Below are 27,288 nucleotides of genomic sequence, written 5' to 3'. Positions count from 1 at the left end.
TGAAGAATATTGCTGTTGCTTTCTTTCAAAAGCTTTTCTCTAACTCCATCTCACAGGATTCTAGATTTGTTATTCCTTGGCTTTTTCCTTCTCTTGAATCTGATGAGCTGAATGATTTAAGGCTGTCAATCAATATGTGTGAAGTTAAGACTGCCATGTTCTCAATTGGAGGACTCAAAGCTCCTGGCTTCGATGGTTTTCCTGCTGCTTTCTACCAAAAATTTTGGAATCTTTATGCTATAGAAGTCTTTTCGATTGTGCAAAATGCCTTTACTGCTGGTGAAATTCCTTGTGGTCTGAACCACACCATTATCTCTTTAATTCCTAAAGTCAGTGGACCTCAAAGTATGATGCAATTCAGACCTATCAGCTTGTGCAATACTGTTTACAAGGTAATCTCAAAAATCATTGTGGCAAGAATTCGACCGTTCATGCAAAAGCTAGTCAGCCCTAATCAGGTCAGTTATGTCTCTGGTAGACAGATTTCAGATAATATAATAATTGCTCAGGAAGTTCTGTTTAAATTCAAAAGGTCTGCTGGCAAGAAAGGCTTTTTTGCTTGGAAAGTGGATTTATCTAAAGCATATGATCGTCTCAACTGGCAGTTCATTGAGTCCGTGTTATATGAATCCTCTTTTCCTCAATCTCTCGTTAAACTTATTATGAGTTGTATTACCTCCACAAGTTTCCAGATTTGTCTTAATGGCGAACTTACTCAATCTTTTAATGCTCAACGAGGAATAAGACAAGGTGATCCCCTTTCACCTTATATCTTTGTTCTTTGCATGGAGAAATTGTCTCACTTAATTCAATCTGTTGTGGATATTGGTACTTGGAAAACTGTAAGAGCTTCTCAATCAGGTCCTAAAATCTCTCATCTCTTCTTTGCTGATGATTTGATGTTATTCTCTGAAGCAACTCTTGATCAAGCCTGTATTATTAAGCAATGCCTTGATATTTTTTGCTCTCTCTCTCTGGTCAAGCTGTCAGTTATGAGAAGTCTCTCATTTTCTGCTCTCCTAACACTAGCAATGAGATCGCTTCTGATATCAGTTCCATTTGTGGCTCTCCTATTACCACCGATCTGGGAAAATACTTGGGTATGCCTCTCATCCACTCTCGTGTTACTAAATTTACTTATGCTAGCATCCTAGATAAAGTTCAGAATCGATTGGCTGGTTGGAAATGCAAAGTTTTAAGTTTAGCTGGCAGATTAACTTTAATTCATTCAATTACTGCTGCTATTCCTAACTATGCTATGCAGACTGCGAGATTGCCCATGTATATTTGTGATGACTTAGACAAAGTGAATAGGAACTTCTTGTGGGGAGATACTGAAAAAAAAAAAAAAAATCCATTTGGTGAACTGGGATACTGTTTGCTTGCCTAAGAACCTTGGTGGTGGTTTAGAAATCTTCTGATATCAATCAATCTATGCTTGCTAAAGCTGGTTGGAGGTTATTCCAAAATGATGTTGGCTTGTGGGCTTCAATTTATAAAGAAAAGTATTTGAAGCGTGGCTATTTGTTGGACCAAAACGATCAGCAACCTAAAAACTGCTCTAGTACTTGGAGAAGTGTTCTTCATGGTGTCAATCTTTTGAAAAAAGGTCTTATATGGAGGGTTGGTGATGGTAGGAAAATTAAGTTTTGGACTGATGTATGGTTCTCTCCTACTGCACTTATCAATCATGCTCTGCCTTATTCTATTATTAACTTTGAGGCTACTGTTTGTAGTTTCTGGAATGATCATGGTTGGGACTTGAATTTACTTTCTGCTTGTCTTCCTACTGATATCACTGATCAAATTTTGCGAATTCCTCCTGGTTTTGATGGTTGTGGAGATGACACCCAAATCTGGGGATGCACTTCCAATGGTTCTTTTTCTGTCAAGTCAGCTTACAACATCTTCTTTGAGGACTATGATCAAATGAACTCTCCTTGGAAATTTATTTGGAAAATGCAAGTTCCTCCAAAGCTCAAGACCTTCTTATGGGTTCTTTGTCATGGTAAACTTCTCACCAATGCTCACCGAGTTAAAAGAAACCTCACTGATGATGATACTTGGCCTATATGCCGCTGCAATGGTGAGTCCCTTTCTCATCTTTTCAAAGATTGCCCTGCTGCTCTTAATGTGTGGAATTCTTTCACCTTGCCTCAGCCTGTTAAATTTACTTTCTCCATGAGTTGGGAAGGTTGGTTACAGGCTAATCTCTTCTGCAAAGCCAAATGTAATGCCGGAAATCTTTGGTGTTCTACCTTTGTTTTCATATGCTGGTTTATCTGGAAATGGAGGAACAAGCATATTTTCGAGGCTCACTTTCGAAAACCAAATTATCCAGGTATGTTCATTAATGCTGCTATCTCTGAATGGAACAGTTGCAACCTGACTTGAACAGAACTTATTGTCTTAAGCTTCTGACCTGGATGAAACCTCCTCATGGAACCTATAAATTAAATGTTGATGGCAGTAGAAATGGACATTCTGGAAAAATTGGCGCTGGAGGGGTTATCAGATGTTCCAATGGATTATGGATCAAGGGTTTTCAAATAAACTTGGGCATTGGTGAAGTTTTAGATGCTGAATCTTGGGGCCTATATTATGGTCTTCAACAAGCTCTTGAATGTCACATTACTCATGTTGAAGTTGAAACGGATTCTGCCATTTTGGCAAAGTTGATCTCTCATACTGATGTCGCTCTTCATCCCATGGGCTCTATTATTTGTTGCTGTAAAAATTTGATCAGAAACTTCCTTTGCTTCTCCCTAAAGCACATTTACAGAGAAAGTAATATGGTTGCAGACTGCCTTGCCAAGGAGAGCATCAATCATGATTATGGGATAATTGAGTTCGATAGTCCTCCCACTCATGCCTCTTCTGCTTACCTTGATGATCTTGATGGTGTAACCCGGCAAAGAAGAATCTCTGTCAGGCATGAGGATAGGCCAAGCTAGTTAGCTTTCTTTTCTGTTTCTTTGTTTCTGGGTCTTTTGACCCCCTGCTTACCAAAAAAAAAAAAATTATGCATAGTAACCGATTAAGGACCAGCATATGTCATCACAAAAGGGGTATGTTCGTTTGGGATCTGTGTATGCATATGAGATGCGTGTGGTTGAGAATGACTAAACCCCATGCCGCTAGATCTAGTAGAGGTATGATATGATTGGGAGGCAAAATTGGTTTGCTGGAAGTATTGGGGTGGTGCTCCACTTAATGAACCACTGACTGTACAACTCACTACAGCCATAGTACTACCACTACCTAGAGGTTTAAGCCCTAAATTTCCAGCCATACCTTCCTCTCTTTTTTCACCATCATTCCCAGTAACTTTTAACTCATTGGTGATCTCAACAGAACTAGTAAGCACATTACTAGTTAATTGTAATAACACATCATCAGTAGCAAAATTGAATTCAGCAAAAATTGAGGTATGAGTTGGATTACCCTCAAATCTGGCCATAGTGGATGAGGTATCCTCAGTAGCTGAGACCACCGGTGGAGAAGGTAGTGAACCAAAACGAACAGTGCCATCGGGTAGTGGAACCGCAGTGCTACCTTGGTTCACTACTGGAGGCTCCTTGAGAGCGGTGAGTTGCGCGCGCTTTAAAATCATCCACGAGCATGGATCGGAAGCTCCCCAAAGAGATGGCGAGTGAATCCTGGATAGAAGCTTGCATCTCGTCTAAGCGAGCGTTGGTCTCATCACGGTGAATTTGAAGTTCAAATTCCAGGTGCGATAGCTCACCGGAAACACGAGGTGGCGACGAGGGCTTCCCTGCCCCCTTCAATTTCCCCATGGATGACCGGATTTGATACCTGTTGTTAGGGTGACAACCCCAACCGGAAAATTAACAGTAGAAAATAAAAGAAGCAAAGGAAATTCAAATATATTGATCGATGAGATGAGAAATACAAAGGTCTGGTTTATATAGCCCAAGATGAGCTACCTACCCCGAACACGTGTCCTTCATGTATTGGTTACAACTAATTGAAAGATAATTAGCAGCTTAACCCTAATTGACTCCATTAACGACTAATTAACTAATACTCGTCCAAGCACATGACAACTTAATGACTTCTCCTATCCGGAACGGGAATGCCATTTAGGTATAATTTCATAACAGTGCCGCAGGTGAACGTAGAGCGGACGGACTGGATGTGGAAGGCGTTTTTGCCGGAGGGTTCGGATAGGGATCACCCGGTGGTCAATGTGTTCAGACTGAATGCAGTGGATATTTCGACGGTTGATTTTCCGGCGACGATTGTGGTTGTTTGACGCAGTCGGATTGATAACTAGGTTTACCAGCAATAAACCTAAGCAAAAGATTCTAGAGTCCACCAGAGATAAAAGAGAAAATCTCTATTATATTGATTAAAAGTTGAAAGATGCGTCCTGCAGCCGCTTGCAGCTGCATAAATAAGAGAAGCAGCTGCATAAATAAGAGAAAAGTATCCTAGGGCGACTAACAACGAAACCCTAAGGCCCATGGATAAAAACGAAAACAATCCAAAAATAACTAAGAAAACCAAAAACGGGTAAAATAGAAAAATGCCGTTTTGAGGCCCTAAACGATCCCGAAAGCCCGAAAAATGCTACAGCTCATGACAAAGCGATGAGTCTTGTTTCTGGCGCGATTCCCTTTCCGGAAAGGTAAGGTGCGTCCCAATCAGACACCGAACTGCCATTTCCTGTCTACTAGTCACTTTTCGTTTTCCTCCTTTAGCACGGTCTAACTGTTGTTCAAATTGAGCCGCCATCCTCTCTGCATCATTGTTGGGGGATTTCATCAATTGCAAGATTGGCAGAAGAGATACTACGAGGGATTGAAGAAACGCGGGAAACAAGCGAAGCTAGTGGTGTTTCCGAATGCCATTCATGCTTTCTATTCTTATCCCGAGTTGGATGACTCTTCTATGTTTATTAACAGAGTCAGGGATTTTGTGCAATCGCAATTAGTGAATGCTACTTTCAGACATTAACGGAGTCATAAAAGTTGATTTTCAATTTGGTGTCAATTGTTTTTTAGGATATATGAATGGCAATGAAATAAAAGAGACATTCAAAATCTAAATATTGCTGCTTTATCGAACAAAGGATCAATCACACGCTCACACTGGCAGGGTAGGCATAATTAACCAAATGAAAAATAAGAAGCATCAACATGCATGTGTTCAAAACAAGAATTCAATTAATTTTCACAAAAAAAAAAAAAAAAAAAAAAAAAAAAAAAAATCATTAACCACTTTTCTGGTCACTAGGTCCTGCCTCGTCAAGCTCAAGTCCTTTAAATCTTTTTGGATGAGGTTCTTCTTCCTCTTCCTGACCTGCACCAATTTCAGTACAACTCGATGCTGCATCTTCCTCATATACCGTACGGACCCCACACTTCTTCACTTGCCCAATTTCCTCATCCATTCCTCCCTCCATGTGGAAATGAGATATAAATGAGAATTCAAGCTGAAGCTGATAGTAGACATCCTGCCACCCAGGTTTAAAGGAATATTTATCACGGTGTCCACAAAAGAACCAAATGTGATCCAACACAGGTATACCCCACTTTCCCCCAAACCCTATATAACAGCGACCTAAGGATTCTCCATTGGCCGTCAATAAGCAACGCAAGCCAAACTCAGCCAAAGGCGGGAGTGGTTTGAGGAGTCTAAAAACAACACACCAGGCAAATCCCTTCCACTTGTTACTAAACCAACCTGGATGTAGCTCTACAGTTATCGAAGACCCCACACTTTGGTGATTGTACCACTCTGGTATTTCATTTCCAGGAGCAGTAAAGCTAAAATGAGGTTTAGAATGTGCTGAAGAACCCCAATGTTGAAACTTAAGGTAGCGTATTAGCAATGAAAGTGCCGAACTTTTACAGCTTTCATTGTCCACCATTTTGAAACAGTTAACACTCATCAATTTCTCTATTTGATTGGTCAATGTGTCTAATGAAATGCAGTTGTTGATGTTTACACATGAACAAGTTGGAAGCTCTGGCAAAGACTGAAGCTTGCAGCACGAATCCAAGTGAAGACATTCAAGTCTAAAGAGTTGCCTGATGCTCTCAGGTAGTCTAACAAATTGATTTTTGCTCAAATCTAACTCTCTTAACAAGGATAAGCAGCCCAAATCATTGGGGATTTCAGAAAGATTGCAGTCACTTAGATCCAGTTTGGTTAATGAATGCAAACCAGACAAACTGGGCAACACCAATCTTGCCGGAATGTGACTTCTTTTTCGCAATAACTGAAAAGGGTTGAACATCATATTCCATGATTTATGTGACTGTCCTTTACATCCTCCAAGAAATAATTTTTTGAGGTTTTTCAAAAGACCAATAGAGGATGGCACTTCTCTTATGCCACTTCCACTCACATCAAGCTTCTCCAAACAAGCAACAAGACCCAACTCATCTGACAATTTATCAAGCTTTGAGCAACCAGAAAGATTGAGATCTTTGAGAGATTTTAAGCCACCTACACTGCTTGGAAGACACACAAGATTTTTGCAATCTCTCAAGGACATAGAAACAAGTAATTCAAGCATGCCAATAGAGCAAGGTAGCTCTCGTATAGAAGTCCCACTCGCATCAACCTCTTCCAAACAAGCTATATGGCCCAACTCATCTGGCAATCTGTCAAGCTTTGAGCAACCAGAAAGATTGAGATCTTTGAGAGATTTTAAGCCTCGTACACTACTTGGAAGACACACAAGATGTTTACAATCTCTCAAGGACATAGAAACAAGTCGTTCAAGCATGCCAATTGAGCAAGGTAGTTCTCGTATAGAAGTTCCACTCACATCAACCTCGACCAAACTTTCTAAATGACCAATGTCATTCGGTAGTTTTCTGAGCTTTGAGCAACCAGAAAGATTAACAACTTCGAGAGATTTTAAGCCGCGTACACTGCTTGCAAAATGCACGAGATTCTTGCAATCTTTTAAACTCAGCATCGTAAGTTTTTCAAGCCCTTCAACTCCTGGGTCAACCTCATATAATCTTGTACAACCTTCTAGAAACAGAACCTCAAGATGTGGCATGCCATTAAAGTTTGGGGTGTTGATAAGATTCAAAGAGCCACTGAGTTTAATAGTTTTCAAATTGTATAAAGGCTGTCAAGTAAAAGCATAAGAAAATCAGCTTTTATATACAACAATTTCGTATGTAAGTAATGAAATATTATGCAAGTACTTGATACCTCTATTTCCAAAGGAAAATGTTCAATGCAACTACAGAACATTTCAAGTTCTAGTAGCTTCTCAGGGTTGAAATGTGATGGAAGAGATTTCAAGGGATACCCGGTCCAGTTAAGAATCCGCAAACTATTAGGAAGACATTCAAGCCCATTTGGTAAGTTCCCATTCTTAATGACCAGGTATCTCAATCTGTTCATCATCAAAAAGGATTTAGCATTCACCCTCACCGTTACTCCAAGCTCAGTTGAGTCCAGAATAATGCCTTCTATAGCTTCTGTTCCCTATTAAACATCACCAATATAAAATATTAGGGTTAAGAAATTGAGAATATTAGACTACCTTTTCATTAGCAAACATAACTAAAATTGTCTTACACTAAATCTCTTACAGTATTGTTGGTCAGGACATGTTTGATGTCTTCAGGTTGCCATAACCTACTGCGCCTGCCTGGCTCATTAGTAGATTCCCGGCGGACAATTTCTCGACCCATTTGTTGGAGCAAATCGTGCATCCATAGTCTTCCATGCAAAACAGTCAAGAGAGATCTTTCAATAAGAACTTTTATTCCAATAATCGCAGATACATCGCAACTTATCAGTATTTTTGTTACTCGATCTTGGTTCTCTCCACAAAAGAAGCATGAAATGTCTAGGAATATTTTCTTCTCTTCATCATCTAGATCATCATAACTAGTTTTAAGTATGTCAAATATTTCAAGGTTATAAACTCTTCCTAGTTTTCTCAATGCACTGTTCCATTCACTTAGATCTCTTCCATGCAAAAAAGAGCCCAATACTTCAAGAGCTAAAGGGAGACCTTTGGCATAATTTATGACAGATTTAGACAAATCAACAAAATCTTCTTCAGGGTAACCTTTTTTGAATGCTTTCCAACTGAAAAGCTGGAGAGAATCCTCACCATCAAATTCCTCAACCTTCAATCTTCTCTCCACTCCATGTTTGATCAATAAATGCTCATTTCTAGTTGTGATGAGAACTCTACTCCCTGAACCAAACCACTTTTGGTTTCCTGCCAAATATTTCAAATGGCTTGAATGGGTCACATCATCAAGAATGAGAAGAACTTTTTTGTGACCTAACAACCTCCTTATTATGGTGGCTCCTTCATGAAGGTCTGATATGTCAGCCTTTTTTGTCCAAATCCCAGAGAGAAGTTGCTTTTGTAGATTAAGTAGACCTTTTTTTTCAACGGAGTCTCTAACATCGGTAAGAAGGAAACTAAATTCAAATTCACGAGAGATTCTCTCATACACCACTCTTACCATAGTTGTCTTACCAATCCCGCCCATTCCCCATAGCCCAATGAAGCGGACGTCATCCACCCCTGCACCTAAAAGCAAATTGACTGGCTGCAATCTTGAGTAAATTCCAACTAGATTTTCTGCATAAATGAATGATGTAGGTTGTAGTTTTTTCCATATAACTTCAACAATATCTCTAATGAGCTTTGATTCATACCTACAACACATAATAGACTAAACTCATCAAGTTATTGATACGAACATTTAGTTTATGTTAATGTCTCTGCATTGGATTCGATTTCTTTTATATACTTGGAATGAGATTTGAAAAGCCTCATAGCTCAATTTGTTATCTGCCTATATTATTTGTGAATAACATGAAGAGTGCAAAAATTAACTACTATAGATTAATAGAAAGAGACAAAAAGAAAAGAGTATGTGCGTACCATTCCTTTGAATTCCACCCAGAGAAACTTGCCACTTCAGTTAAAGCATATCTCCACCTTCGTATTTTCTCTTTGTCATCCCTAAACCTTTCTTCATGAGTAGCGAAGGCTTCTCTAAAGCTTCCTGTTTGCTTTCGTACATCAGAGGGATCAACATCATAGAAAATCGGCAGCACCGTTTCTCTTGCTTTCATACATTTAACAATTCTTACGAGTTCATCCAAGCACCATGTTGACGATGCATAATTTTGTGAGAGAACAATAAGAGCAAATCTTGATTCTTCAATTGCAGCAAAAAGTGCTGGAGAAATAGCTTCCCCTTTGTGAAGTTCAGGATCATCCCTAAAAGTTATGATTCCTTGATGATCCAATGCAGTGTATAAATGGTCTGTAAAAGCCTTTCGAGTATCCTCGCCTCTAAAACTCAAAAAGACATCATATTTCCACCGAGGAGGTGAAGAGCTCTCTCTGCTCATTTCCAATTGAACCTACTATCCTGTTGCATAGAAAATAGAAATAATGACGGATTTATTTGTAAATCCACTATATATGAACATTCATTCTAATAAACAAATCGAATATGAAGTGACAAACATTAGTTGCTTTGCTTTTTGGTCGGAAATTAATTTGATCCAAGTAATTTTGAATAGAAATTCACAAACAATTGGCATTATGTTGAAGGATATTCGACTTTAGTATGCCTTGTCAAACTAGGATTAGTTCTATAGTTGTAATAGGAGACATTTCCTACTCCGAGTTAGAATAGGAATCCTTGTACTCCAAGATTATGTACTTTGTAAATCCCTATATATAGGACTCCTATTATCAATGTATACAACACAATTCTCTCATCAATCTCTCTTACATCTATTTTCCTTAAACACGTTATCAGCACGATGCCATAACCCTAAACCTAAAGTTAATAGCCAAAACCCTAAATCCAAATACAAAATCTTGAGTCACTTTCAGCCCCCACCACACACTTTGAAGCCCTCGACACGAGGAGTCTAGAACCGGCGGCAACACCACCGGAACCGGTCAGAAACATACCAAACTGGCCACCGCAAGCCGAAAACCATTCTCAGCGATCTCTCCACCGGTTCACCAAGTTCCAGACCTCCGATTGCCACCAAATTTTGCCAGCAGCAGGGTCTCCATCCCAGATTCAGGAATCGGAAGCAGAGCTCAAAGAATCGGTCTAGAAACCCCCGAATCGGCCGTCAGACCGACTGGTCTACCTGCAGAAAAATCGGCAGAAACGACTTTTTTGCCCAATTTTTTCCCTGTTTCGGCCAATACCAATTGCCGCCGGCCATCCCTGCGCACCTAGCTACTATCCTCGACCCTTCTACCCCCTCTTCCATCAACAACAACTTATTCAAGCTCCCAAGCATTCAAGTTTCAAGGTTTCAAGCTCCAATTAACCAAGTAGTTTTTATATTTAAAGTTCATGCTTTCTGTACTTAAATTCTTCTTCTTTTTCTTCGGGGACTTGCAACCTCCCTTCTTCTACATCCCACTTTTCTGTAACATGGGTTTGATTCTATGAAAGCGGAATCGTGGGGATTCACGCTATAAGAACTAAGAGCATTCGTAAGCTACTGACTAAGAGTGTCCGTGAGCGTCAAAATTTGACCATTCAAACATCATTGTTTCTGTCTAATCCAAATATTCTTGGAAATCAATTTCTTGGTAGCATTAAGGCGTAGAAATCTTATATTAGTTTTCGTGGAAGCATTGACTCCGAAACTAATTCGTTCTTGCTTTCCTTTTTAGGATGTCAAACTTGAACGAGCTCGATTTTACTCCATTGGATTCTACGGGCATGAGATATTTCATGCGGACTCATAATGTTGATCTCCACCTAATTGCCCTTGATTTATTGCCTACAATCTAAGAGCCCTGTCCTAAAGGAACCGCTCAAGACTATTAAACTGAGATAGATAATTCCAAGGCACTTATCCTGATGAAGTGCCACATAGAGATGACACTCCAGTTTGAGTACATGAATGAGGATAGCGCTAGAAACTTTTGGGTAGCGCTTCGTGAACGTTTTAGTCAACATTCATGATATTTTGAACTTAGAAGCATGATGGAATAATCTCCGCTTCTCTAACTTTGAAATAGTTATGGAATATTGTTCGGAAGCACAATTGATTGAGAAAACCCTAAATACCTTCCTCGTCACTAAATTAAGATTCTCTGAATTCTATCAAATCTTAATCAACGAAGGATAGATCACAAATCTCTATCAGCTAATTGGAGCTAGGGTTTGTGTTGAAAGGCACAACCATGAATTTGTGAATAGGAAATTTGGTAGGCCTCAAGATGGCTACCATGAGCACCGTTCAATGGCTAGAACAAGTCGCGCTGGACAATATGATCCATATGATCAACTTGCTCAAGAAGGTAATCGCCAAAATTGGCGAATACATGACCAAAGGAGTCATGACATTGACGGTATAAGGGTTGGACACTATGGTGCCACTTTTGGCCATGGTGATGCTATTCCAACGCACTACTACAAAAGTTAATCACACAACACTAATCATACAACGGAACAGAAATCATTTGTTGTGTGTTTAAGTAAGCTTTATTGCACAACGGTACTTGTTTATTCTGTTGTGTGAATGCCAACAAAGTGAAAACTTTTTTATCAGAACTACATTGCACAACGATAATGAAGTAATGTCTATCGTCTGAGTCTTAAAAAATTTAGCGGTAGATTTCCCTCCACTTTGGAGTCTTGGTTGGCTCTTGAAACACTGAAATTTGGGCTACTAGGACAGCGGGTTTTACTATGTCCGTTGTGTGATTGAAAAACTAAGCATCAAAGTTTGAGGAAGCTTGCTTGAATATCTTCCCCTAGATACGCCTAGTGCAAGCTGTTGTAATTGTACAACAGATTTAAGATTTTCTGTTGTGTGAAGATGGAACTGGGCGGCAACATTTTGAGCCAAAATGCTGAATGAGCCATGTTTCCCTCCATGATTTCACATTTTGATTTTTAGTGCTGCACTCAGACGACAGTTGGTGAGATTTCTGTTGTGTGAATAACTTGGAGAATTTTTAGCCAGGTTTAATTGCACATCGTGTACAAAAGAAAGAAAGAAAAAGAAAAAAAACACAGCCCTTCTCTCGACACTCGAACCCATCTCTGCTCTCTCTCGACCTTAAACCTAGAAACCCATCTCTTACAAACCCATCTCGATCTCAGGCAGTACTACCTTTCGAACCCTTTTCCGGCGAATGGCTTCGATTTCATATGAGCCTCTTCCTTCCCCTTTCTCACATTCACCCTCTTCTCCCTCACTGTGACCGTCCTCAACAGCTTCCTCCGGGTTTTGGTTTTTCTCCGCTTCCCTTCCACCTCCCGCACCATCTCTCTCTCGCGGCTCGCTTCTATAAGTCTTTCTCACATTCCGGCTAATGGATTCTGATTCTGCTATGAAGTTAATTTCTTCATTTTGGGTTGGATAGGCTGAGCTTCCTTTAGTTGGAAATAGTGAGAATCTAATTCAGATTGTTGTGGGTTTGATTGTTTAGGTTACCTTATTTCTCCGATTGGAAGAGAAGCAACAAATAAAAGGTTTTTGCCCGTCGTTTTTTCGGCTCATCTGCTAATATCTTCCTCCTATAATCTATGATCTTTCAATTTCTTTCTAATTTCTGGAATTTCAGGCAGCTTCGTGTACGAATCGGAGCACAGTTCAAGAAGCAGCGAAGTTAATGAACTGGAAAATCACAATCTGCCGGTCTAGATTTTGATAATCTGAGAGCTTTGGACACTAGCGACAAATTCAAAGCTTTGGCACTGAATTTTGGTTGTGATTCAGGTGCTCCATTTCTTTGGCAGATTTATGAATGTATTATGACTATTTCCTTGTTTTTGCATGATTTATTAATGTCTTGGCATCTCCTTGTCTTCGCTGGACATCATCATTGTTTCTTCTTTATTGTTTTAGGGTAGGGCACTGTAGGGAACAAATATGGGAATTTTTAATTGAGAAGAAGTGTGTTAATACTTCTTTGTGAGTTTGTGGGGACTGGTACATGTAATCTTCAGTTTTGTTGAAAGCACAAAAATAATGTTGCAGTCAATGTTTCAAATAGAAAATTTTTAGTACACTTGGTATGAAGACTTCGTGTGAGCTCATGAGTTTGGTTGATTTGTTTCTTAGGCATAATGCATAGCTGAAAGCTAACATATTTTGGCTGCAATGTGCGAAACCTATGTGTTTCAAGAACCCTAGTGGAATGGAAATCAGAGTGGACATATACATGCTACCACTAATGGATCATGTCCCGTAAAAAAAAACTAACAAAATTGGTTTTCTGCCCTTGGTGAAGAATTTTCAGTACATTTTGTTTGTCCTTTTATTTCTGACAGACTCAAGCATTACTTTTGGTTTGCATTGCTTTGTGCTGGAACTAATTGCTTTCTTTTCAGGCAAGTTCTCTTTTTCTAGAACTTAATTAGTATCATAAATTTGGCCATATTCTGTGAATTTCATGGATACCTCTTTAATCTTTTGATTGCATGGTGTTTGATGTGCACTGTATGCCATTAATGGATGTAGTAAAACTTCTCTGACATCATTTTAGAAAAGTACTCTTGCTTATTGTTAATTGAAGTCTCATTTGCATTTTCATATTATCTGCAACTTAATTTCTGTTGTCTTCCTATATGTGTGGAAAATTTTTCCGTCGTGAAGTTTAATTCAATGGGCATGGATATTTATTCGTTTATTTGGGCATGGATATTTTTCCTAATTGACTCATTGTTTTGCTCTTTGTCATGTATTCTTTTAAAAAAGTGATTACTGAATAAGTAATCCACTATGCTACTTTTGTATATACTTTGCACAGTAAGTAATGTTTATGGCCTCTTTTTATGCTTTTAGGAAGATCTAAAATTTTCTTGTTTCATGTTATTATTAGGTATGGCCACCTGATGGCTTTGGATTAGTGGATGATCGACTAAGCGTAAAGAAGCTTATATTGTTAAAGATATATCTCTAATTGAATTATATTTCCATTGAATTTTGTTCGTATCCCTGCAATGCTTTTGTTCGTGTCATTGAATTATCTTCCAAGAATGTCACAAAATACCTTCTCAATTCATACCGTAAATCTTTCGATTCAGTTCTTCTTGTTAATATATTTTCCATTAGTACTTTGCTGAAAGAACTAGTGAACTTCACTATAAAGGGTTAGAGGTGTGACCGTCATCTTGTGCATTATTCATGACCATTGAACTTCTCGTTGTCTATTCTGTCTCGTATTCCAGAGAAGCAATCATGTCATATGTGCTTACCTTATGATATATTCAGGGAGCACTTAGAGTTTCCATGACAAGTCCAGGATTTATCTATGAGCCTTATGCACCTCGTGAAAAAGTTCAATTTTTCCGGAGGTTAGTAATTTCTTTTGTTACTCTTCGAAATTGTTGTAATTAGAACAAGCCTTCATAGTAATGGAACTCTACTGAGAGTTAGTTGCAGTTTTATATATGCATTTTCAGTTTTCACTAGGTCGGAGATAGAATCTCTTTTATTTAGTAACCATCAAAATTTAGTTGTCCTACCAGAACTTGTTGTATACTATCTTCCTCCTGTGCTTATTTAGGTAATGGAAACCAGTTTTGGTTATCTTGAGGTGGCTTATTTCTTTATGCTATATGTATACTCATGCTCGCACACACACTTTTGTTGTCCAATTTGCTTTCTGTTCTTTTGATTTACTGTTAAGCTTTCTGTTTGAAATTTTATTATACTATCTGCTGTTTCACTGCTTTCTTGATGTAAAATTTCTGAGACATTGTCTATATCTTTCCATTTTCAGGAACTAAAGAATGAAATAAAACAGAGATAATCCATATGGAGTGAGGTTTATTGGGAAAAGGTTGAGCCAATTGTAAAAATACGCACCTTGCGAGCACGATGGCAAGTTTCTGTCAAACTTATTATATTTTTGATTCTATCTAAGCACTTAAAGTTTAATAAAACAGAAAGGAAGATTCAAAATGCTTGGATGGCTTACTTATCTACATGTGTATTGTTAGCATCTAGATACTCTATAAATCTTCCAAAATGAATGAATTCTTAATGCTGACTTCTAGAGTATGAACTTCAGTTATGTTCCTTATGGTTGCAGTTTTGTTGGCCTTCTCTGCATTCCCAGCTAACTTCTTTGCCTTATCCCTTCTCTCCTCATTACAAATTGGTGTTGATCCAAAAGATCTCGAAAAGGTGTTTATACAGCTTACACTTGAGTTTCTGTCAGAGCAGGTAAACGAATGAGGTGCGCTATATTCCTAGAAATTAGTTTTGGATTCATTTTTGGTAGGCTGTAGCTTCCCCTGTTTCATCTCATTGGTTCTGCTATCTAGTATGCTAGTGCTTACATGTACTTCTGAACTTTATAATTGTCCAGGAGAAATTTAATGTTTGATTATTTGTGAGGTCATTGTCATCTGTGAGGGTACCCTTGGCCTGCAGTTATTTGGTTGCTAGTGCACTGGAATTATTAATCAATGACTCAGTTTATGTTTTACTGCCTTGAATTTGTGATATGAGTTCATGCCTAGCCTGGTTTGATTTGTTCAGTATGTATTGCTCTAGCCCTGTATACATTTGTCTAGGACTTATTTAGGGTGTTATAGAGTTGGTTTGTCTTGCAGGCATTGCTCTTTGCCATCGTTAATTGATAGAGTAAAAACGTACTAAATTGATAGATTCATTTATCTTTTCTTAACTACACTATTGTTCTTTCTTTGTCTGATCGTCTCTGCACTTAAATGACAGCATCTTAAATACTAGAGCTATTCAAATGGCATAAATGACAGCAGCCAAAATGATTATGCATCACCACTTAACTCTCTTTCATTCATTCTCTTTCATTCTGCATCAGTTATTGCTGCATATATTGTCATGTAACATTTCATTTAATTTTCTGGTCCTTTTTCCTGGTCATTTATGTTGCTTATGTCTTTGTTAACGTTTTTCTGGTTTTCAACAGTCTTCAATTATGACAATGAGGCCTGGGAAGGAAGACATTAGAACCATAACAAGGATGCCCACTCTGCGGTAATGATCTAAAGCTTGAGAAGCAACTTAAATGAGTTTTGGAGTGGGATCTTAGAGCTCGAGAAGCAAGTGCTATGGATTACCTCCTTTCAGCATATGAGCTACCAAGTTTGATTCATGGGTCTAGCTAGCAGCTAGGAATAATGCTTTTGATTCATGTGTAAGAAGTAGCTAGGAAGGCTTTCTTGTTTGGTACATTATCTAATAACTTGAATGTTTGGAAGTTTGAAAAACTTATATGATATGGATTAGTGTGTTTTTATGTGGTAATATGGAGCATTATTTATGAAAAGATATTCCAGGTATGGAATACGTAATGAACAAACAACAGCTCAAAACAATGTTGTGAGAACCAAGCTCAGACAACAAACCTAATGATGCTCACACAATAGTTGATAAAAAGAATTTGTTGTGTGAACTAACAACGAACAATAAAAGAAAACAAAATTCTGTTGTGTGAGATTCATAACACACAACGGAAATAAAATCATCTCTGTTGTCTGAGTAATCAACAGACAAGGGTGATCATTTCACTTCGGTTGTGTGTTACTTACCTCAGACAACAAAGAATGAGTTATATCTTTTGTCTGTTATTAATCTCAGACAACAAAGAATAAGTTATACCTGTTGTGTGTTATGAATCTCAAACAACGACGAATTCCTTCTTCTGTTGTTTGAATGTGTCGACAGATTGATGTGCTCATATTATCCTATATTTCTATGCCTCGTAATCTTTATTTTTATGTTTAGTTCTCCTTATTTATGATTTATTTACATCTTTTAGTGTTTTTGTAGGTTTGTTCCATAGAAAGAAGAAAAGAAGCCAAAATGAGCTAAGTAGGATTGAAAGGCAATGTGCAATCTGAGACTGGGAATCTGTCTGTGCAGAATATACAACTTCCCCGAATTACTGAGAGTCATCCAGATCGAATCAGACAATGAGCCTTATATCATTGGAAATCTACGGATGTCTACTTTCTGTAGAATTTTACGGATCTCAATTTCGATACTTTTGAAGAAAGTTATGATTATTTGAGTGAAGATAGGTCGGACAGGAAATCTGCTCGGGAATTTTACAACCATTCGTGGAGAACTCAAGTTCCGTGGCACAAGATCATCAATCCTAATGTTTCAAGGAAGTTAATTCAGATGAGGATTAAATGATGAACTTATTCCTACTTCTACAAGAGATATTTCAAGGTTTTCCCATTCCAAATGAAGAAAGGAATCTAATCTCAAGTCATACAAGGAAACTTGAAGCCAAAGATGAGCAGAAATCTTCCCTATGTAAGGGAGCACGAATTTACATGAAAGGAGAGTCTCGGGAGCACAATGTAGATGCCTATGGAGCGGAGACGACTCATCCATCTTCCCCATCTTTTCCCTTCCATTCTTTTTATGTTTTTCTTAGTTATCTTTTGTTAAACCTTTTCTAGGGCTAGGATGATGCCCTATCATGATTGTTTATGTACTTTGATGTTTTATTGATGGATTTATAGTTTCTTTATGATGAATGCTTAATCACTATTTGAATTGATGCTTTATGTTCAAGTTCTTTGATTGATCACCTTAGGGCTTTGCATATAGTAATTGGAAGATAAATTTGAAGCAGAGATGCAATATAATTTGATTAGCTTCGAATTCTTGTGATTAAGTGTGGTAAATTACATTATTACTTGAGAAAGACTAATGGTTTGCTTAATTCCCTTGTTTTCTAAAGCGTAATGAGTCTTGCATGTTAAATTTATATCTGAGAAGAATAAACTGCATAGTTAGGATATAAGATCTTTACCCGAGAGGGAGAGCATCATACACTTAAGGAAAACTATGGTCTAGAGTACCTGAGAAGGACTTAGATACGGGAATTATCATCTAGAGAAACAAAAGAATTTGTTAATTGCATTGAAACATAAATAGGATTGTTAGTGGTTGATTCTCAAACCGTAGGTTTTATCATTATTTGTTTGTTTCTTTCTTTCTTTAATTTTCACATTATTTGTTTATTCGAAAACCCAAAAATCAATATCTTCTTTTGCTTGATTGTTTATGTGATTTTGTGTTTGGATTAATTGAGTTAAGATTTAAATTGATTATCAATCCTCAGTTGGAACGACCTCGTATTTGCACACTATACTAACGACGATTCGTGCGCTTGCGAGTTTTAATTAAAATTTCACAACATAGATCCCCGCGCATGCCATGCCAGGCACATGCCTGCGCAGAATTCACACAACGGAAACATGTATTCTGTTGAGCAAAGTATTGTCACACAACGGTGAAATCACTGTTGTGTGATTTTTCAATCACACAACACTCGTTTAGACCACAGTGAGGCTGGTCATCACACAACTCCAAATATCTGACGTCTGATGAACTTATTGTAGTAGTGACGTCATTGGTCCAAGAGACCATATGTATTGTGTCAATACACCTCAATCAAGAGAACATCATCTTCATAGTATTTTATGGAGTATCTGAATCAAGGTGATCATGACATCAAGTTAAATGAGACTTTAAATCTGGCGATGAAGATAAAATGCCGCAGATTTTTTGTATAGTCTTTTATTTTCCAAGAATTATGTAATGACAATTATGCCTTAAATCAATAAATGACAATTGTCTTAACTGTTTCTCACTCGGCTCACCCAATTAAGTATGATGTCTAGGAAACTAGTTGAGATTAGTGGTACTTAAGCGAGTTTTGCTCCACCGACATCTCTTCATACTTTCCTGGTCATGTTTAATTGGAGTTACCGAAGGGATTGAGTGACTACGATTTGTCTAAGTTTTATTTTTATTTTGGATTGGATTTTGGTCGAGAGACTTTGATGTAATCACTGGCTATTATTAATAAAGTATCAATTCTTCTGTTTCATGGCTTGGACATATCTTAAATACGAACTGAATTATTCTAAAGATATAAGAGCCAATGATTTTTAGGTGGAAACACATAGTGAGAATGGACATAAGTTCCTTTACATTACCTCTAATGACTACGGACAAAAATGAGTATTAGAGAAACTTATGTGTCGCTCTAGTAGGTTATATGTAACCACTATTCAAGTAATTATGTCCAATGACATCATAAGAGATGACCTTTGGGACACCGACACATATAGGCTTTGACATGATCGTTTAAGACATGCAAGTCATGATATGATGATCCGTAATACTAAAGACTTCACAAGGACATCCCTTCTTCAGAACGAAGAGAAGTAAGAATCAAAAGCCGATTCAAAGAGAGCATTGCTCTGCCACGGCGCCCGCCGCCATGCACCACCGGCCAGCCAACGCCGGAGCCGTGATCCCCTCGGGGAAAAGTTATAACGCCCCAAATTGCACCTCACCAGCTTGAGAACATCACAGTGCCGCGAGGCTCTAAAACATAAACTGAACACTCGATTTACGTCCTTGAAGATCGTTAGGCAATTTGTTTGAAGAACTTTTTGTAAAACACAGCAGGAGCTATAAATCCTTTTGAGGTGTAAATCTTGAGATACATCAATCTATTTCGTTCATCCAGGACTTGATAGAAAACCTCCCTCGGAAGATATGAACTACAAAGAGGGAGAATTCAACTAGGTGTGACACGAGGCTAACTATCAAGAAGTCTCGGACTATGAAATTCAAGAAATAGAATTTAGAATAAAACGGTAATTTACCGAACTTGTTCTGCACACCCAGCTCCGTCCACTACTGTCTCATCACTAGTGCACGGTACCTGCATTAACACTGTTGTAAGGGTGAGCGTTCGTCCTCGCTACTCAACAAGAACTCTTAACTCGACTAGGTTTAAAACCGATAAAGTAAATCTTTGGGGGCCCAGTATGAAAACATACTTAAACCAAGTATTTAAAAGAACGACAGACTTTATAAAAATGCTTTTTGACTCGAGAATCGATGAATGATACTCAATTGAATATGCGCGTTGAATCTTACCCGATGGTCAGTCCCATAGACCGAGTACACGACCTTAATTACCTCTATTTACTTCATCACCAGGTAAGCGCAGCGAGAACGTCTACTATCTAGTTACACGCACGTACCGAGTCTGTCATTAGGATCGGAATACCCAGACGACCGGCATAACTAACCCTCCGGAGGTTAAGGGGATCGAACCCAAGGAAGTCAGTGCCACCCTTCTCTCTCAAGCCATCACATCTCTCACGATTTGGTTAGTATGCATTGCATTTTAACATAACCAAACCATACCACTTAACATGCATCATATTAATAACAATATATAAAAAAACCACTAACCGAGGAGAGTTCTGAATCCCTACCTGGATTCCGATGCTTTCTCTCACGTACTTCGAGAGTCGCGAACCTTCCGTTTCTCGGGTGACTGGAGTCCTAGATTCTGAAATTTCGACGATTAATATCTCATTGAACAACTAAATGAAATTTCGATGATCAATACATACATCGTCCAAACCAACTTCTCCTGGTTTGACCAGGAGTTGACCAAGGTTTGACCAACCTTTCCTGGCTTGACCAGGATTGGCCATTTTGACCTTACTTGACCAACTTTCTTAGTTTGGCCAATATTGACCAGTTTGACCACGTTTGACCAATCATGACAAATTCGATAATTAACCCAAATTACCAAACATTGACTTAGAGTTTACGGAAATATATATTAAGTGTACTCAATTACTAAGGCCACCCAATAAATAATAGGGATCTTGACCAAAAGCCCCAAAATGAGCCAAAGTTATCCCACTTACCCCAGCAACAGATTTTTATTCCCACATACACAATTTAATAGAAAATGACCATTTTGCCCTCAGCCCAATTAAACAATTACAACCATTGCCACTCAACACCAATCTCTCACACATCCCGATCTCTCTCTCCTCTCTCTATGCCCCTCCCTCTCTCCCTACTGACCTCCGGCTCCGGCGCACGACCCAGGCTCTCTCTCCCCTCCGGCGCTGGACCCAGGCCGTCTCCCTTTCCTCCAGACTCGGGCCGCCCACCACGGCTTCGTCACCGGAGGAATCGACCTCGACGACTCTGTCCAGATTGGAGTCGACCTCGACGACTGGCTGGTCCTAGTCCAGCACCACTTCACCGTCGATCATAGTAACGACCACAACGCCGAATTCAAAGTCGACAATTTCTCCGTCGACGACGACGGCGGTTCCACTCCCAAGTCCTCCTCTGCCGTGGCGATTCGTCGAACACCTCGAGCTACAGGTCCACCAGTAGCATCCGGAAACTCGATCTCATCCCACTCCAAAGCGGTGACTGACCGGTGGATCGGCTGGTCCAGGTGACGTAGAAGAGGTGAGTGAGTGAGTGACGTCGGTCAACGACGAGAGCTTGGCCTTGGAGTCCTAGGCGTTGGAAACGTCGCACTGGATGTACTCAACGGAGGAGGAGAAGAGGAGCGAAGGAGGAAGATAAGGAGTGGAGAGAGTGAGGGGCTGAGAAAGGCCGGTAGATGAGATGAGGGGAATAGTAGGTGTTTTGAATCTTTTGATTTCTGAGCAGCCATCTTTTTTTTCTCCTTTTCTTTTTATTTTTCCTTAATTATCTATTGTATGGACTTGCAACAACTAGTATTAGAGAATCTTTGAAGATTGGAGCCTACTCATCCTGCATATAGTCCATACCTTGACTTGTTTTTTTATGATTGAGCTGCAACCCTCTTGCTTTTTTTATTTTTTTATTTTTTTACTTTTTTGGTAAAATAGGGGGCAGAAGGTCGAAAAGGAAAGAAAAAAAAAGGAAAAAACAAGTTTTATTGAGGGACAATAGACGTCTATTGGGGGGCAATAGACGTCTATTGCGGGGCAATAGATATTTTAAATTAATGTAATCTCCTCTTTTTTTTCTTTAATTAAAGTTATATTTGTGTAATTTTAGAAAAATTAGTTCTCATTTCGGTAATCGAAACGTCTATTGGGGGGCAATAGACGTCTATTGGGAGGCAATAGACGTTTTAAAATTGATATAATTTCTTCGTTTTTTTCTTTAATCAAAGTTTTATCTGTCAAATTTTAGGAAGATTAGTTCCTATTTCGGCTACCGAAAGTTCTATTGGGGGGCAATAGACGTCTATTGGGGGGCAATACATGGCTGATAGTCGTCTATTGGGGGGCAATAGACGTCTATTAGGGGGCAATAGACTATCGGGGCAATAGACGTCTATTGGGGGGCAATAGGAGGCAATAGAGGTCTATTGGGGGGCAATAGATGTCTATTGGGGGCCAAAAAACCTTTCCGGTGAGATTTTGAACAAATTCCATATTATACCTTTGAATTCAAAAATTGACTTTGATCAAGCCAACCTCAGCTCCCATAACAAGCCCGATGATCCAAACCCAGTTTCCTAGCTCCACTGCCGAAGATGAACTGGTATCCAGGCCTCAACATCCACAACCCAGTAATCTTCGAAGCTGCCTACTCAAATTGTGGTAAGCTTCCTCCTACAGTTGCAACCAAGCCGAAACAAAGCCTGGAAAGCTGCCAGACTCGAAGAACACGGCGGAGCCGCCGTGGCTACCCAGAACACAAAGCAGTGAAAACTCAATCAAACTCTAAAACTAACACACAGGCATGTAGACCATGACGAGAAGATGAGATTTCATACCAAAGAAGCTCAGACGGTGGCCGGAATCTGGAGAAACTCACCGGAAAATTTCAAGGTTTGTCACCGTTGGTTCTCCTCCCTTGTCCCGTGCATGGACAGTCAGAGGCTACAGGGAGGCAGGTGACAGGGAGACGAAGGGAATAGGGCCTGTGCACCGTCGTGGGGTGGCTGAATGGTGGTACGATAGCCGGGTTTCCTTCTAGGGTCGGGTGGCGTCCGGGTCGGAGAACTCTGTCTCTCTCTCTCTCTCTCTCTCTCTCGAATTCTCCTGGGTCTTCCCACTATTCACCACTGGTATAAATGTGGCCAATTGATAACAGATGGCTAGGATCAAGCGATGGAGACGGTGGATGGCTAGGATTGCTCCACTTGTTTTCTATTTCTTGAATTAATTTTCAAACTCCCAAAACTTCGGACAGCCACGATAACTAGCTTGGGTATCCGAATAATTCTCCAAAATTTCCACGAACTCCTCGAGTCGTGTATTTTATCATCCAACTCCTAAATTGAAGATTTCACTTTATGAAAATTTCTGAAAATTATCTCGAGCTCATTGACGTTTATCGAGATCGCTAAACAAGTTGTCCCACGATCCCCACTAAGCTCGATACATTTTTCCGGGGCTCACAAAAATCATGGCTTTGACGCCATGTATGGAGACTTTGCTCCTCTCTCTACTTCTCAAAGTCAATTGTGACATTGTGGCTCAACCAAAACCTTCATTAGTTGATTATAAGGCCAATCTTTCGTTCTGTAAAGCCTGTCTTTTTAGGATCGAGACCATCCTATGCAAAGGACACTAAAGAAATAATTTCATTTTTACATAGAATCCAAGGGGATTCTGTGGATCGATTCAAACAATTTGCGGACTACTTAGATGTTTTATGGTGTTGGTTGATGTGCGGACACGCTAGTCATGTGTCGCGCTATCGTTCACTTGTAATGCTGCTTATGATAAACTCCTGGCCCAGATCATATGGCTGCAGGCTCACTACCCGGATCATCCCATTCAGTCACTTCGACTTGATAATGCTAGAGAGTTTACATCGAAAATTTTTGATGACTATTGCATATCATTGGGAACTGATATTAGGCATCATATTCTCATGTACACACCTCAATGGTCTCGCGGAAAAGCCACAATTAAACAACTACGATGGTAGCCCGGACATTGGTAATGCGCACCAATATTTCGCTTGGGGTTATGCAATATCACATGCAGCTAGGCTAATTCGTCTACGACCCATAGCCATTCAACGTTACAGCTAGTGACTGGGTGCGAAACAAATAGTTTGAGAGTAAGCATTACACAATCTCCAAGATTTTTTTTAGGAAAAAAGAGAATAGATTCTCCACTTTTATACCACATGTGCGGTTTATGTGCCGATGGCGCCACCACAGCGTATCAAAATGGGTCATTGCAATGAATGCATATTTTTGTTGGATATAAATCTCCAACTATAAGTCCGCTATGTAGAACACCTGACAGGCGATCTCTTTACCGCTAGATTTGCGGATTGTCACTTTGATGAGGTAGTCTTCCCGTCGTTAAGGGCAGATTAGAGCGTCAACGTTCAACAGGAACGATAGAAATTGTCGTGGTCTGTCCCCACTATGTCTCATTTTGATCCCCTAAAAGAGACGAGATCACATATACCTACTACAAACATGTCTGCAATGATTGATGTCCCCACAAGAGGACATGGCGCCACCCAAAAGAGATGGGCACGACACCACCACCATGGATGGTGGAATTGTGACGCCACAAGGTGGCATAATGGCATCATAGGCCATGGGTTCCTCTAGAGAGCGTAGGAGACCCATAGGTTCGATGGATTCTCGCCCTAAGAAGAGAACGAGTTTGGCACAACTTGATCCATTGGTCAATGATACTCAAAATCTGTCTCAAGAGAATATTCTGGATTGTGGTTATGTCCAAGAGACATTGTTGGGAGACGCCTCAATATTAGAACCAATTCCTGTGAATACAGAGATCTCTACAAACTACACTAGTGTACATGAGGACGTGGAATTATTGAGACCAATGACATCGAACCTTACTCCGTTGAAGAATTCCAACGTAGAGAAAATTGGACCAAATGGAAATATGTAATCCAGGTTGAATCGGATTCACTAACGAAGAGGAAGGATTTCAAGCCTGACATGCCAACACCTCCTAACATAAAATCTGTTGACATTAATAGATCTTCGTTAGATAGCGTGATGAGATAAAGAGATAGTAATCTCGCCTTCTGGCGTAAGGCTTCTCACAAAACCCCCTGGAATCGACTACGAGAATACATATTCTCTCGTAATGGATGTCATTGCACTCCACTACCTTGTCAGTTTGGTACTTTCCGAATAATTGAACATGCAGCTTACGAATGTAGTCACTACGTATCTTTATGGGGATCTAGATACGAAATATATTGAAGGTTCTCGTGAACTTCATCTACCCAAGTCAAGTGACTCTAGACCACGGAGCGCGTTTACAATGAAGTTGCAACGCTCACTAAAGTGACTACTTGATTGGGAAGGGATATGATAGATTATGCCCGCGCGTTTCCATAACAAGTTTCGGATTTGCAATTGTCGCGGTTTATGTTGATGAACATAATTGGAACCCTTGATGACTTAAGGAAAACCGCTGAACACCTAAAATCCGAGTTTGAGATGAAAGACCTTGAGAGAACACGGTTTTGTCTAGATTTAGAACTTGTATACCGTGTCAATGAATGCTTTGGCATTTTGATAAAGTCAAGATGCAATCATATGGCCGTCCGTAGTCTTGACCGTAAAAGGGATCCGTTTTGTCCCAGGGATGATGTCGAATACGTGTTAATAGCAAAAGTGCTTACTTATGTACAATAGGCGCATTATTGTACTTAGCACAATGCAAGACCGAACACCTCATTTGTCGTGAACTTGTTGGCTAGATGTAGCCATGCGCCAACGCAACGCCATTGGATTGGTGTAAAGACAATCTTTCGTTACTTAAAGGGTATGATTGATATCGGCTTATTTTATGCCTATAGAGAGAAAACGAGTGATGGGATATTAGGCGTGGCGCCGCCATCCACCATGACACCTTGGCCGGCCATATTGCCGCCAGCGGCACCGCCGCCACCAAGGGTGGTCGGCCTCACCCACCTTCCTTACATCAAAATGAAAGTGATGTTTTGATGGGTTTTACTGGTGCAGGGTATCTCTCTGACCCACACAAAGGTCACTCCCAAAGGGGTAACTTCTTTATCATAGGAAGCACCGTGATATCTTAGAGGTCTATAAAGCAGACCCTTGTTGCTATTTCCTCGAATCATGCAGGGATTATTGCTCTACATAAAGCTATACATGAATGTACATAATTAAGGTCTGTAAACAGACATATTCGAGGAACTTGTGGTTTGAAGTCTACCACAGATGAACCTACATGCATTTATGAAGATAATGCGGCTTGTATTGAACAAATAAAGTTAGGTTTCATCAAGGGCGACAACACCAAGCAAATATCGCCTAAGTTCTTTTGCAATCAGCAACAACAATCACTTCTAAAGATCGAAGTGAATCAAATCCGATCAGAGGATAATATAACGGACTTATTCACTAAGTCGTTACCTAAATCCACCTTCGAGAAACATGTGAAGAGCATCAGATTGAGAAAGTTATCCGAACTCCCATGATTGTAGCAATCAGGGGGATCTGTTGACATCAGGGGGAGGTATGATGTCTACATGTTTGATCTCGAAGAGTGAAGAGCGTGTTGTACTCTTTTTCTCCTCCTCAAGGTTATTTTTGTCCCACAGGGTTTTTATTACTCGAGCAATGTTTTTAATGAGGCAACATTTGAAGCGTCATAGTGTCATGACGACATCAAGTTTGAGCGGCACAGAGGAGAGTGTTGAAAGATATTCGACTTTAGTGTGTCTTGTCAAACTATGATTAGTTCTATAGTTGTAAGAGGAGAGATTTCCTACTCCGAGTTAGAATAGGAATCCTTGTACTCTAAGATTATGTACTTTGTAAATCCCTATATATAGGGCTCCTATTATCAATGAATACAACACAATTCTCTCATCAATCTCTCTTACATCTATTTTCCTTAAACACATTAAAGCCTTACAAATCATCAGCAGATCTGCTGAAATACTAGGGATAAAAGAAACACCAAATATTATACTGGAAGGAATAGTAGATATATAGCAAAACAACGTAAATAAGGAGAAATTAATGGAGCTTTAACCTGAGTTTGGGGTCAGTGTTCAAATATGGGAATCACGTAGCAGCAGTACTTGAACAGAAAATATAACAAGATCGAGAAGCAAGCAAGGGCGAGACTGAGATCGACAAGTGTAGACTTAGTGAGATTAGAGAGACTAGCTGAAAGAAATGGGTGAAAATGGACTATATAGCAGGAGGAGACTCCGGTCTTCAGACTTTACCAGTCAATCAATGCGATCCAAGTCAGCTGGGGCCCACCGCAATTGTTTTGTTGTTGCAAGCAGGCTTGAACGCGTGCTCACATAACCTTTTGACAAAAGGAAGATAAAAGATGTTGGTCCTTTTCCAGTCGAGTGTACACTAGTGGGGTTGCCGTTAGCAACAAGGAATGAGAAAATAAATGCGGATTCCCTCGTGTTCCTCGCTCTTCATCTTTCCAAGAGCCATTCCTGTTGAGAATGTTAAATCGTTGCACGCAT

The 27,288-nt window shown here is 39.5% G+C and overlaps 1 protein-coding gene and 2 long non-coding RNA genes across 9 annotated transcripts; 2 read left to right on the top strand and 1 right to left on the bottom strand.

The window, feature by feature from the left end:
• Positions 1-5,209: 5,209 nt before the first annotated feature.
• On the bottom strand, positions 5,210-26,979 carry LOC133738252 (disease resistance protein RUN1-like). Of its 5 annotated transcripts, none has more exons than XM_062165751.1 (6): positions 26,832-26,979; positions 20,277-20,353; positions 8,906-9,401; positions 7,587-8,676; positions 7,201-7,479; positions 5,210-7,114 (listed from the first exon to the last, which is right to left on the bottom strand). In XM_062165751.1, exons 3-6 carry the CDS (start codon positions 9,379-9,381, stop codon positions 5,237-5,239), a joined length of 3,723 nt encoding a protein of 1,240 aa, XP_062021735.1. In that variant the 5' UTR covers positions 9,382-9,401; positions 20,277-20,353; positions 26,832-26,979; the 3' UTR covers positions 5,210-5,236. The 5 variants fall into 5 exon arrangements, with proteins under 5 accessions (XP_062021735.1, XP_062021733.1, XP_062021734.1 ...); XM_062165749.1 differs by lacking the exon at positions 20,277-20,353 and adding an exon at positions 19,656-19,725; XM_062165750.1 differs by lacking the exon at positions 20,277-20,353 and adding an exon at positions 19,656-19,714.
• LOC133738254 (uncharacterized) lies at positions 11,371-14,851 on the top strand. 3 transcript variants are annotated; one of them, XR_009860042.1, is made up of 4 exons: positions 11,371-12,494; positions 12,587-12,741; positions 12,871-14,321; positions 14,750-14,851. It is a non-coding gene; the product is annotated as an uncharacterized LOC133738254 (long non-coding RNA). The 3 variants fall into 3 exon arrangements; XR_009860044.1 differs by having other exon boundaries at positions 11,845-12,494; positions 13,296-14,321; XR_009860041.1 differs by having other exon boundaries at positions 11,372-12,494; positions 12,587-14,321.
• LOC133738255 (uncharacterized) lies at positions 15,061-16,285 on the top strand. The gene is made up of 2 exons (XR_009860045.1): positions 15,061-15,195; positions 15,926-16,285. It is a non-coding gene; the product is annotated as an uncharacterized LOC133738255 (long non-coding RNA).
• Positions 26,980-27,288: the final 309 nt, after the last annotated feature.

Source organism: Rosa rugosa, chromosome 3, assembly GCF_958449725.1.
Source record: "Rosa rugosa chromosome 3, drRosRugo1.1, whole genome shotgun sequence".
NCBI classification, from domain to species: domain Eukaryota; kingdom Viridiplantae; phylum Streptophyta; class Magnoliopsida; order Rosales; family Rosaceae; genus Rosa; species Rosa rugosa.
This window is presented reverse-complemented; position numbering and strand designations above follow the sequence as displayed.

Excerpts from the sequence above, each read along its gene's own strand:
- LOC133738252 (XM_062165751.1), bottom strand. The coding sequence starts at position 9,381 with ATGAGCAGAGAGAGCTCTTCACCTCCTCGGTGGAAATATGATGTCTTT. Across the intron at positions 8,677-8,905 it reads GGGTGGAATTCAAAGGAATG|GTATGAATCAAAGCTCATTA; the intron begins GTACGCACATAC and ends TATGTGTTGTAG. Across the intron at positions 7,480-7,586 it reads ATGTCCTGACCAACAATACT|GGAACAGAAGCTATAGAAGG; the intron begins GTAAGAGATTTA and ends GATGTTTAATAG.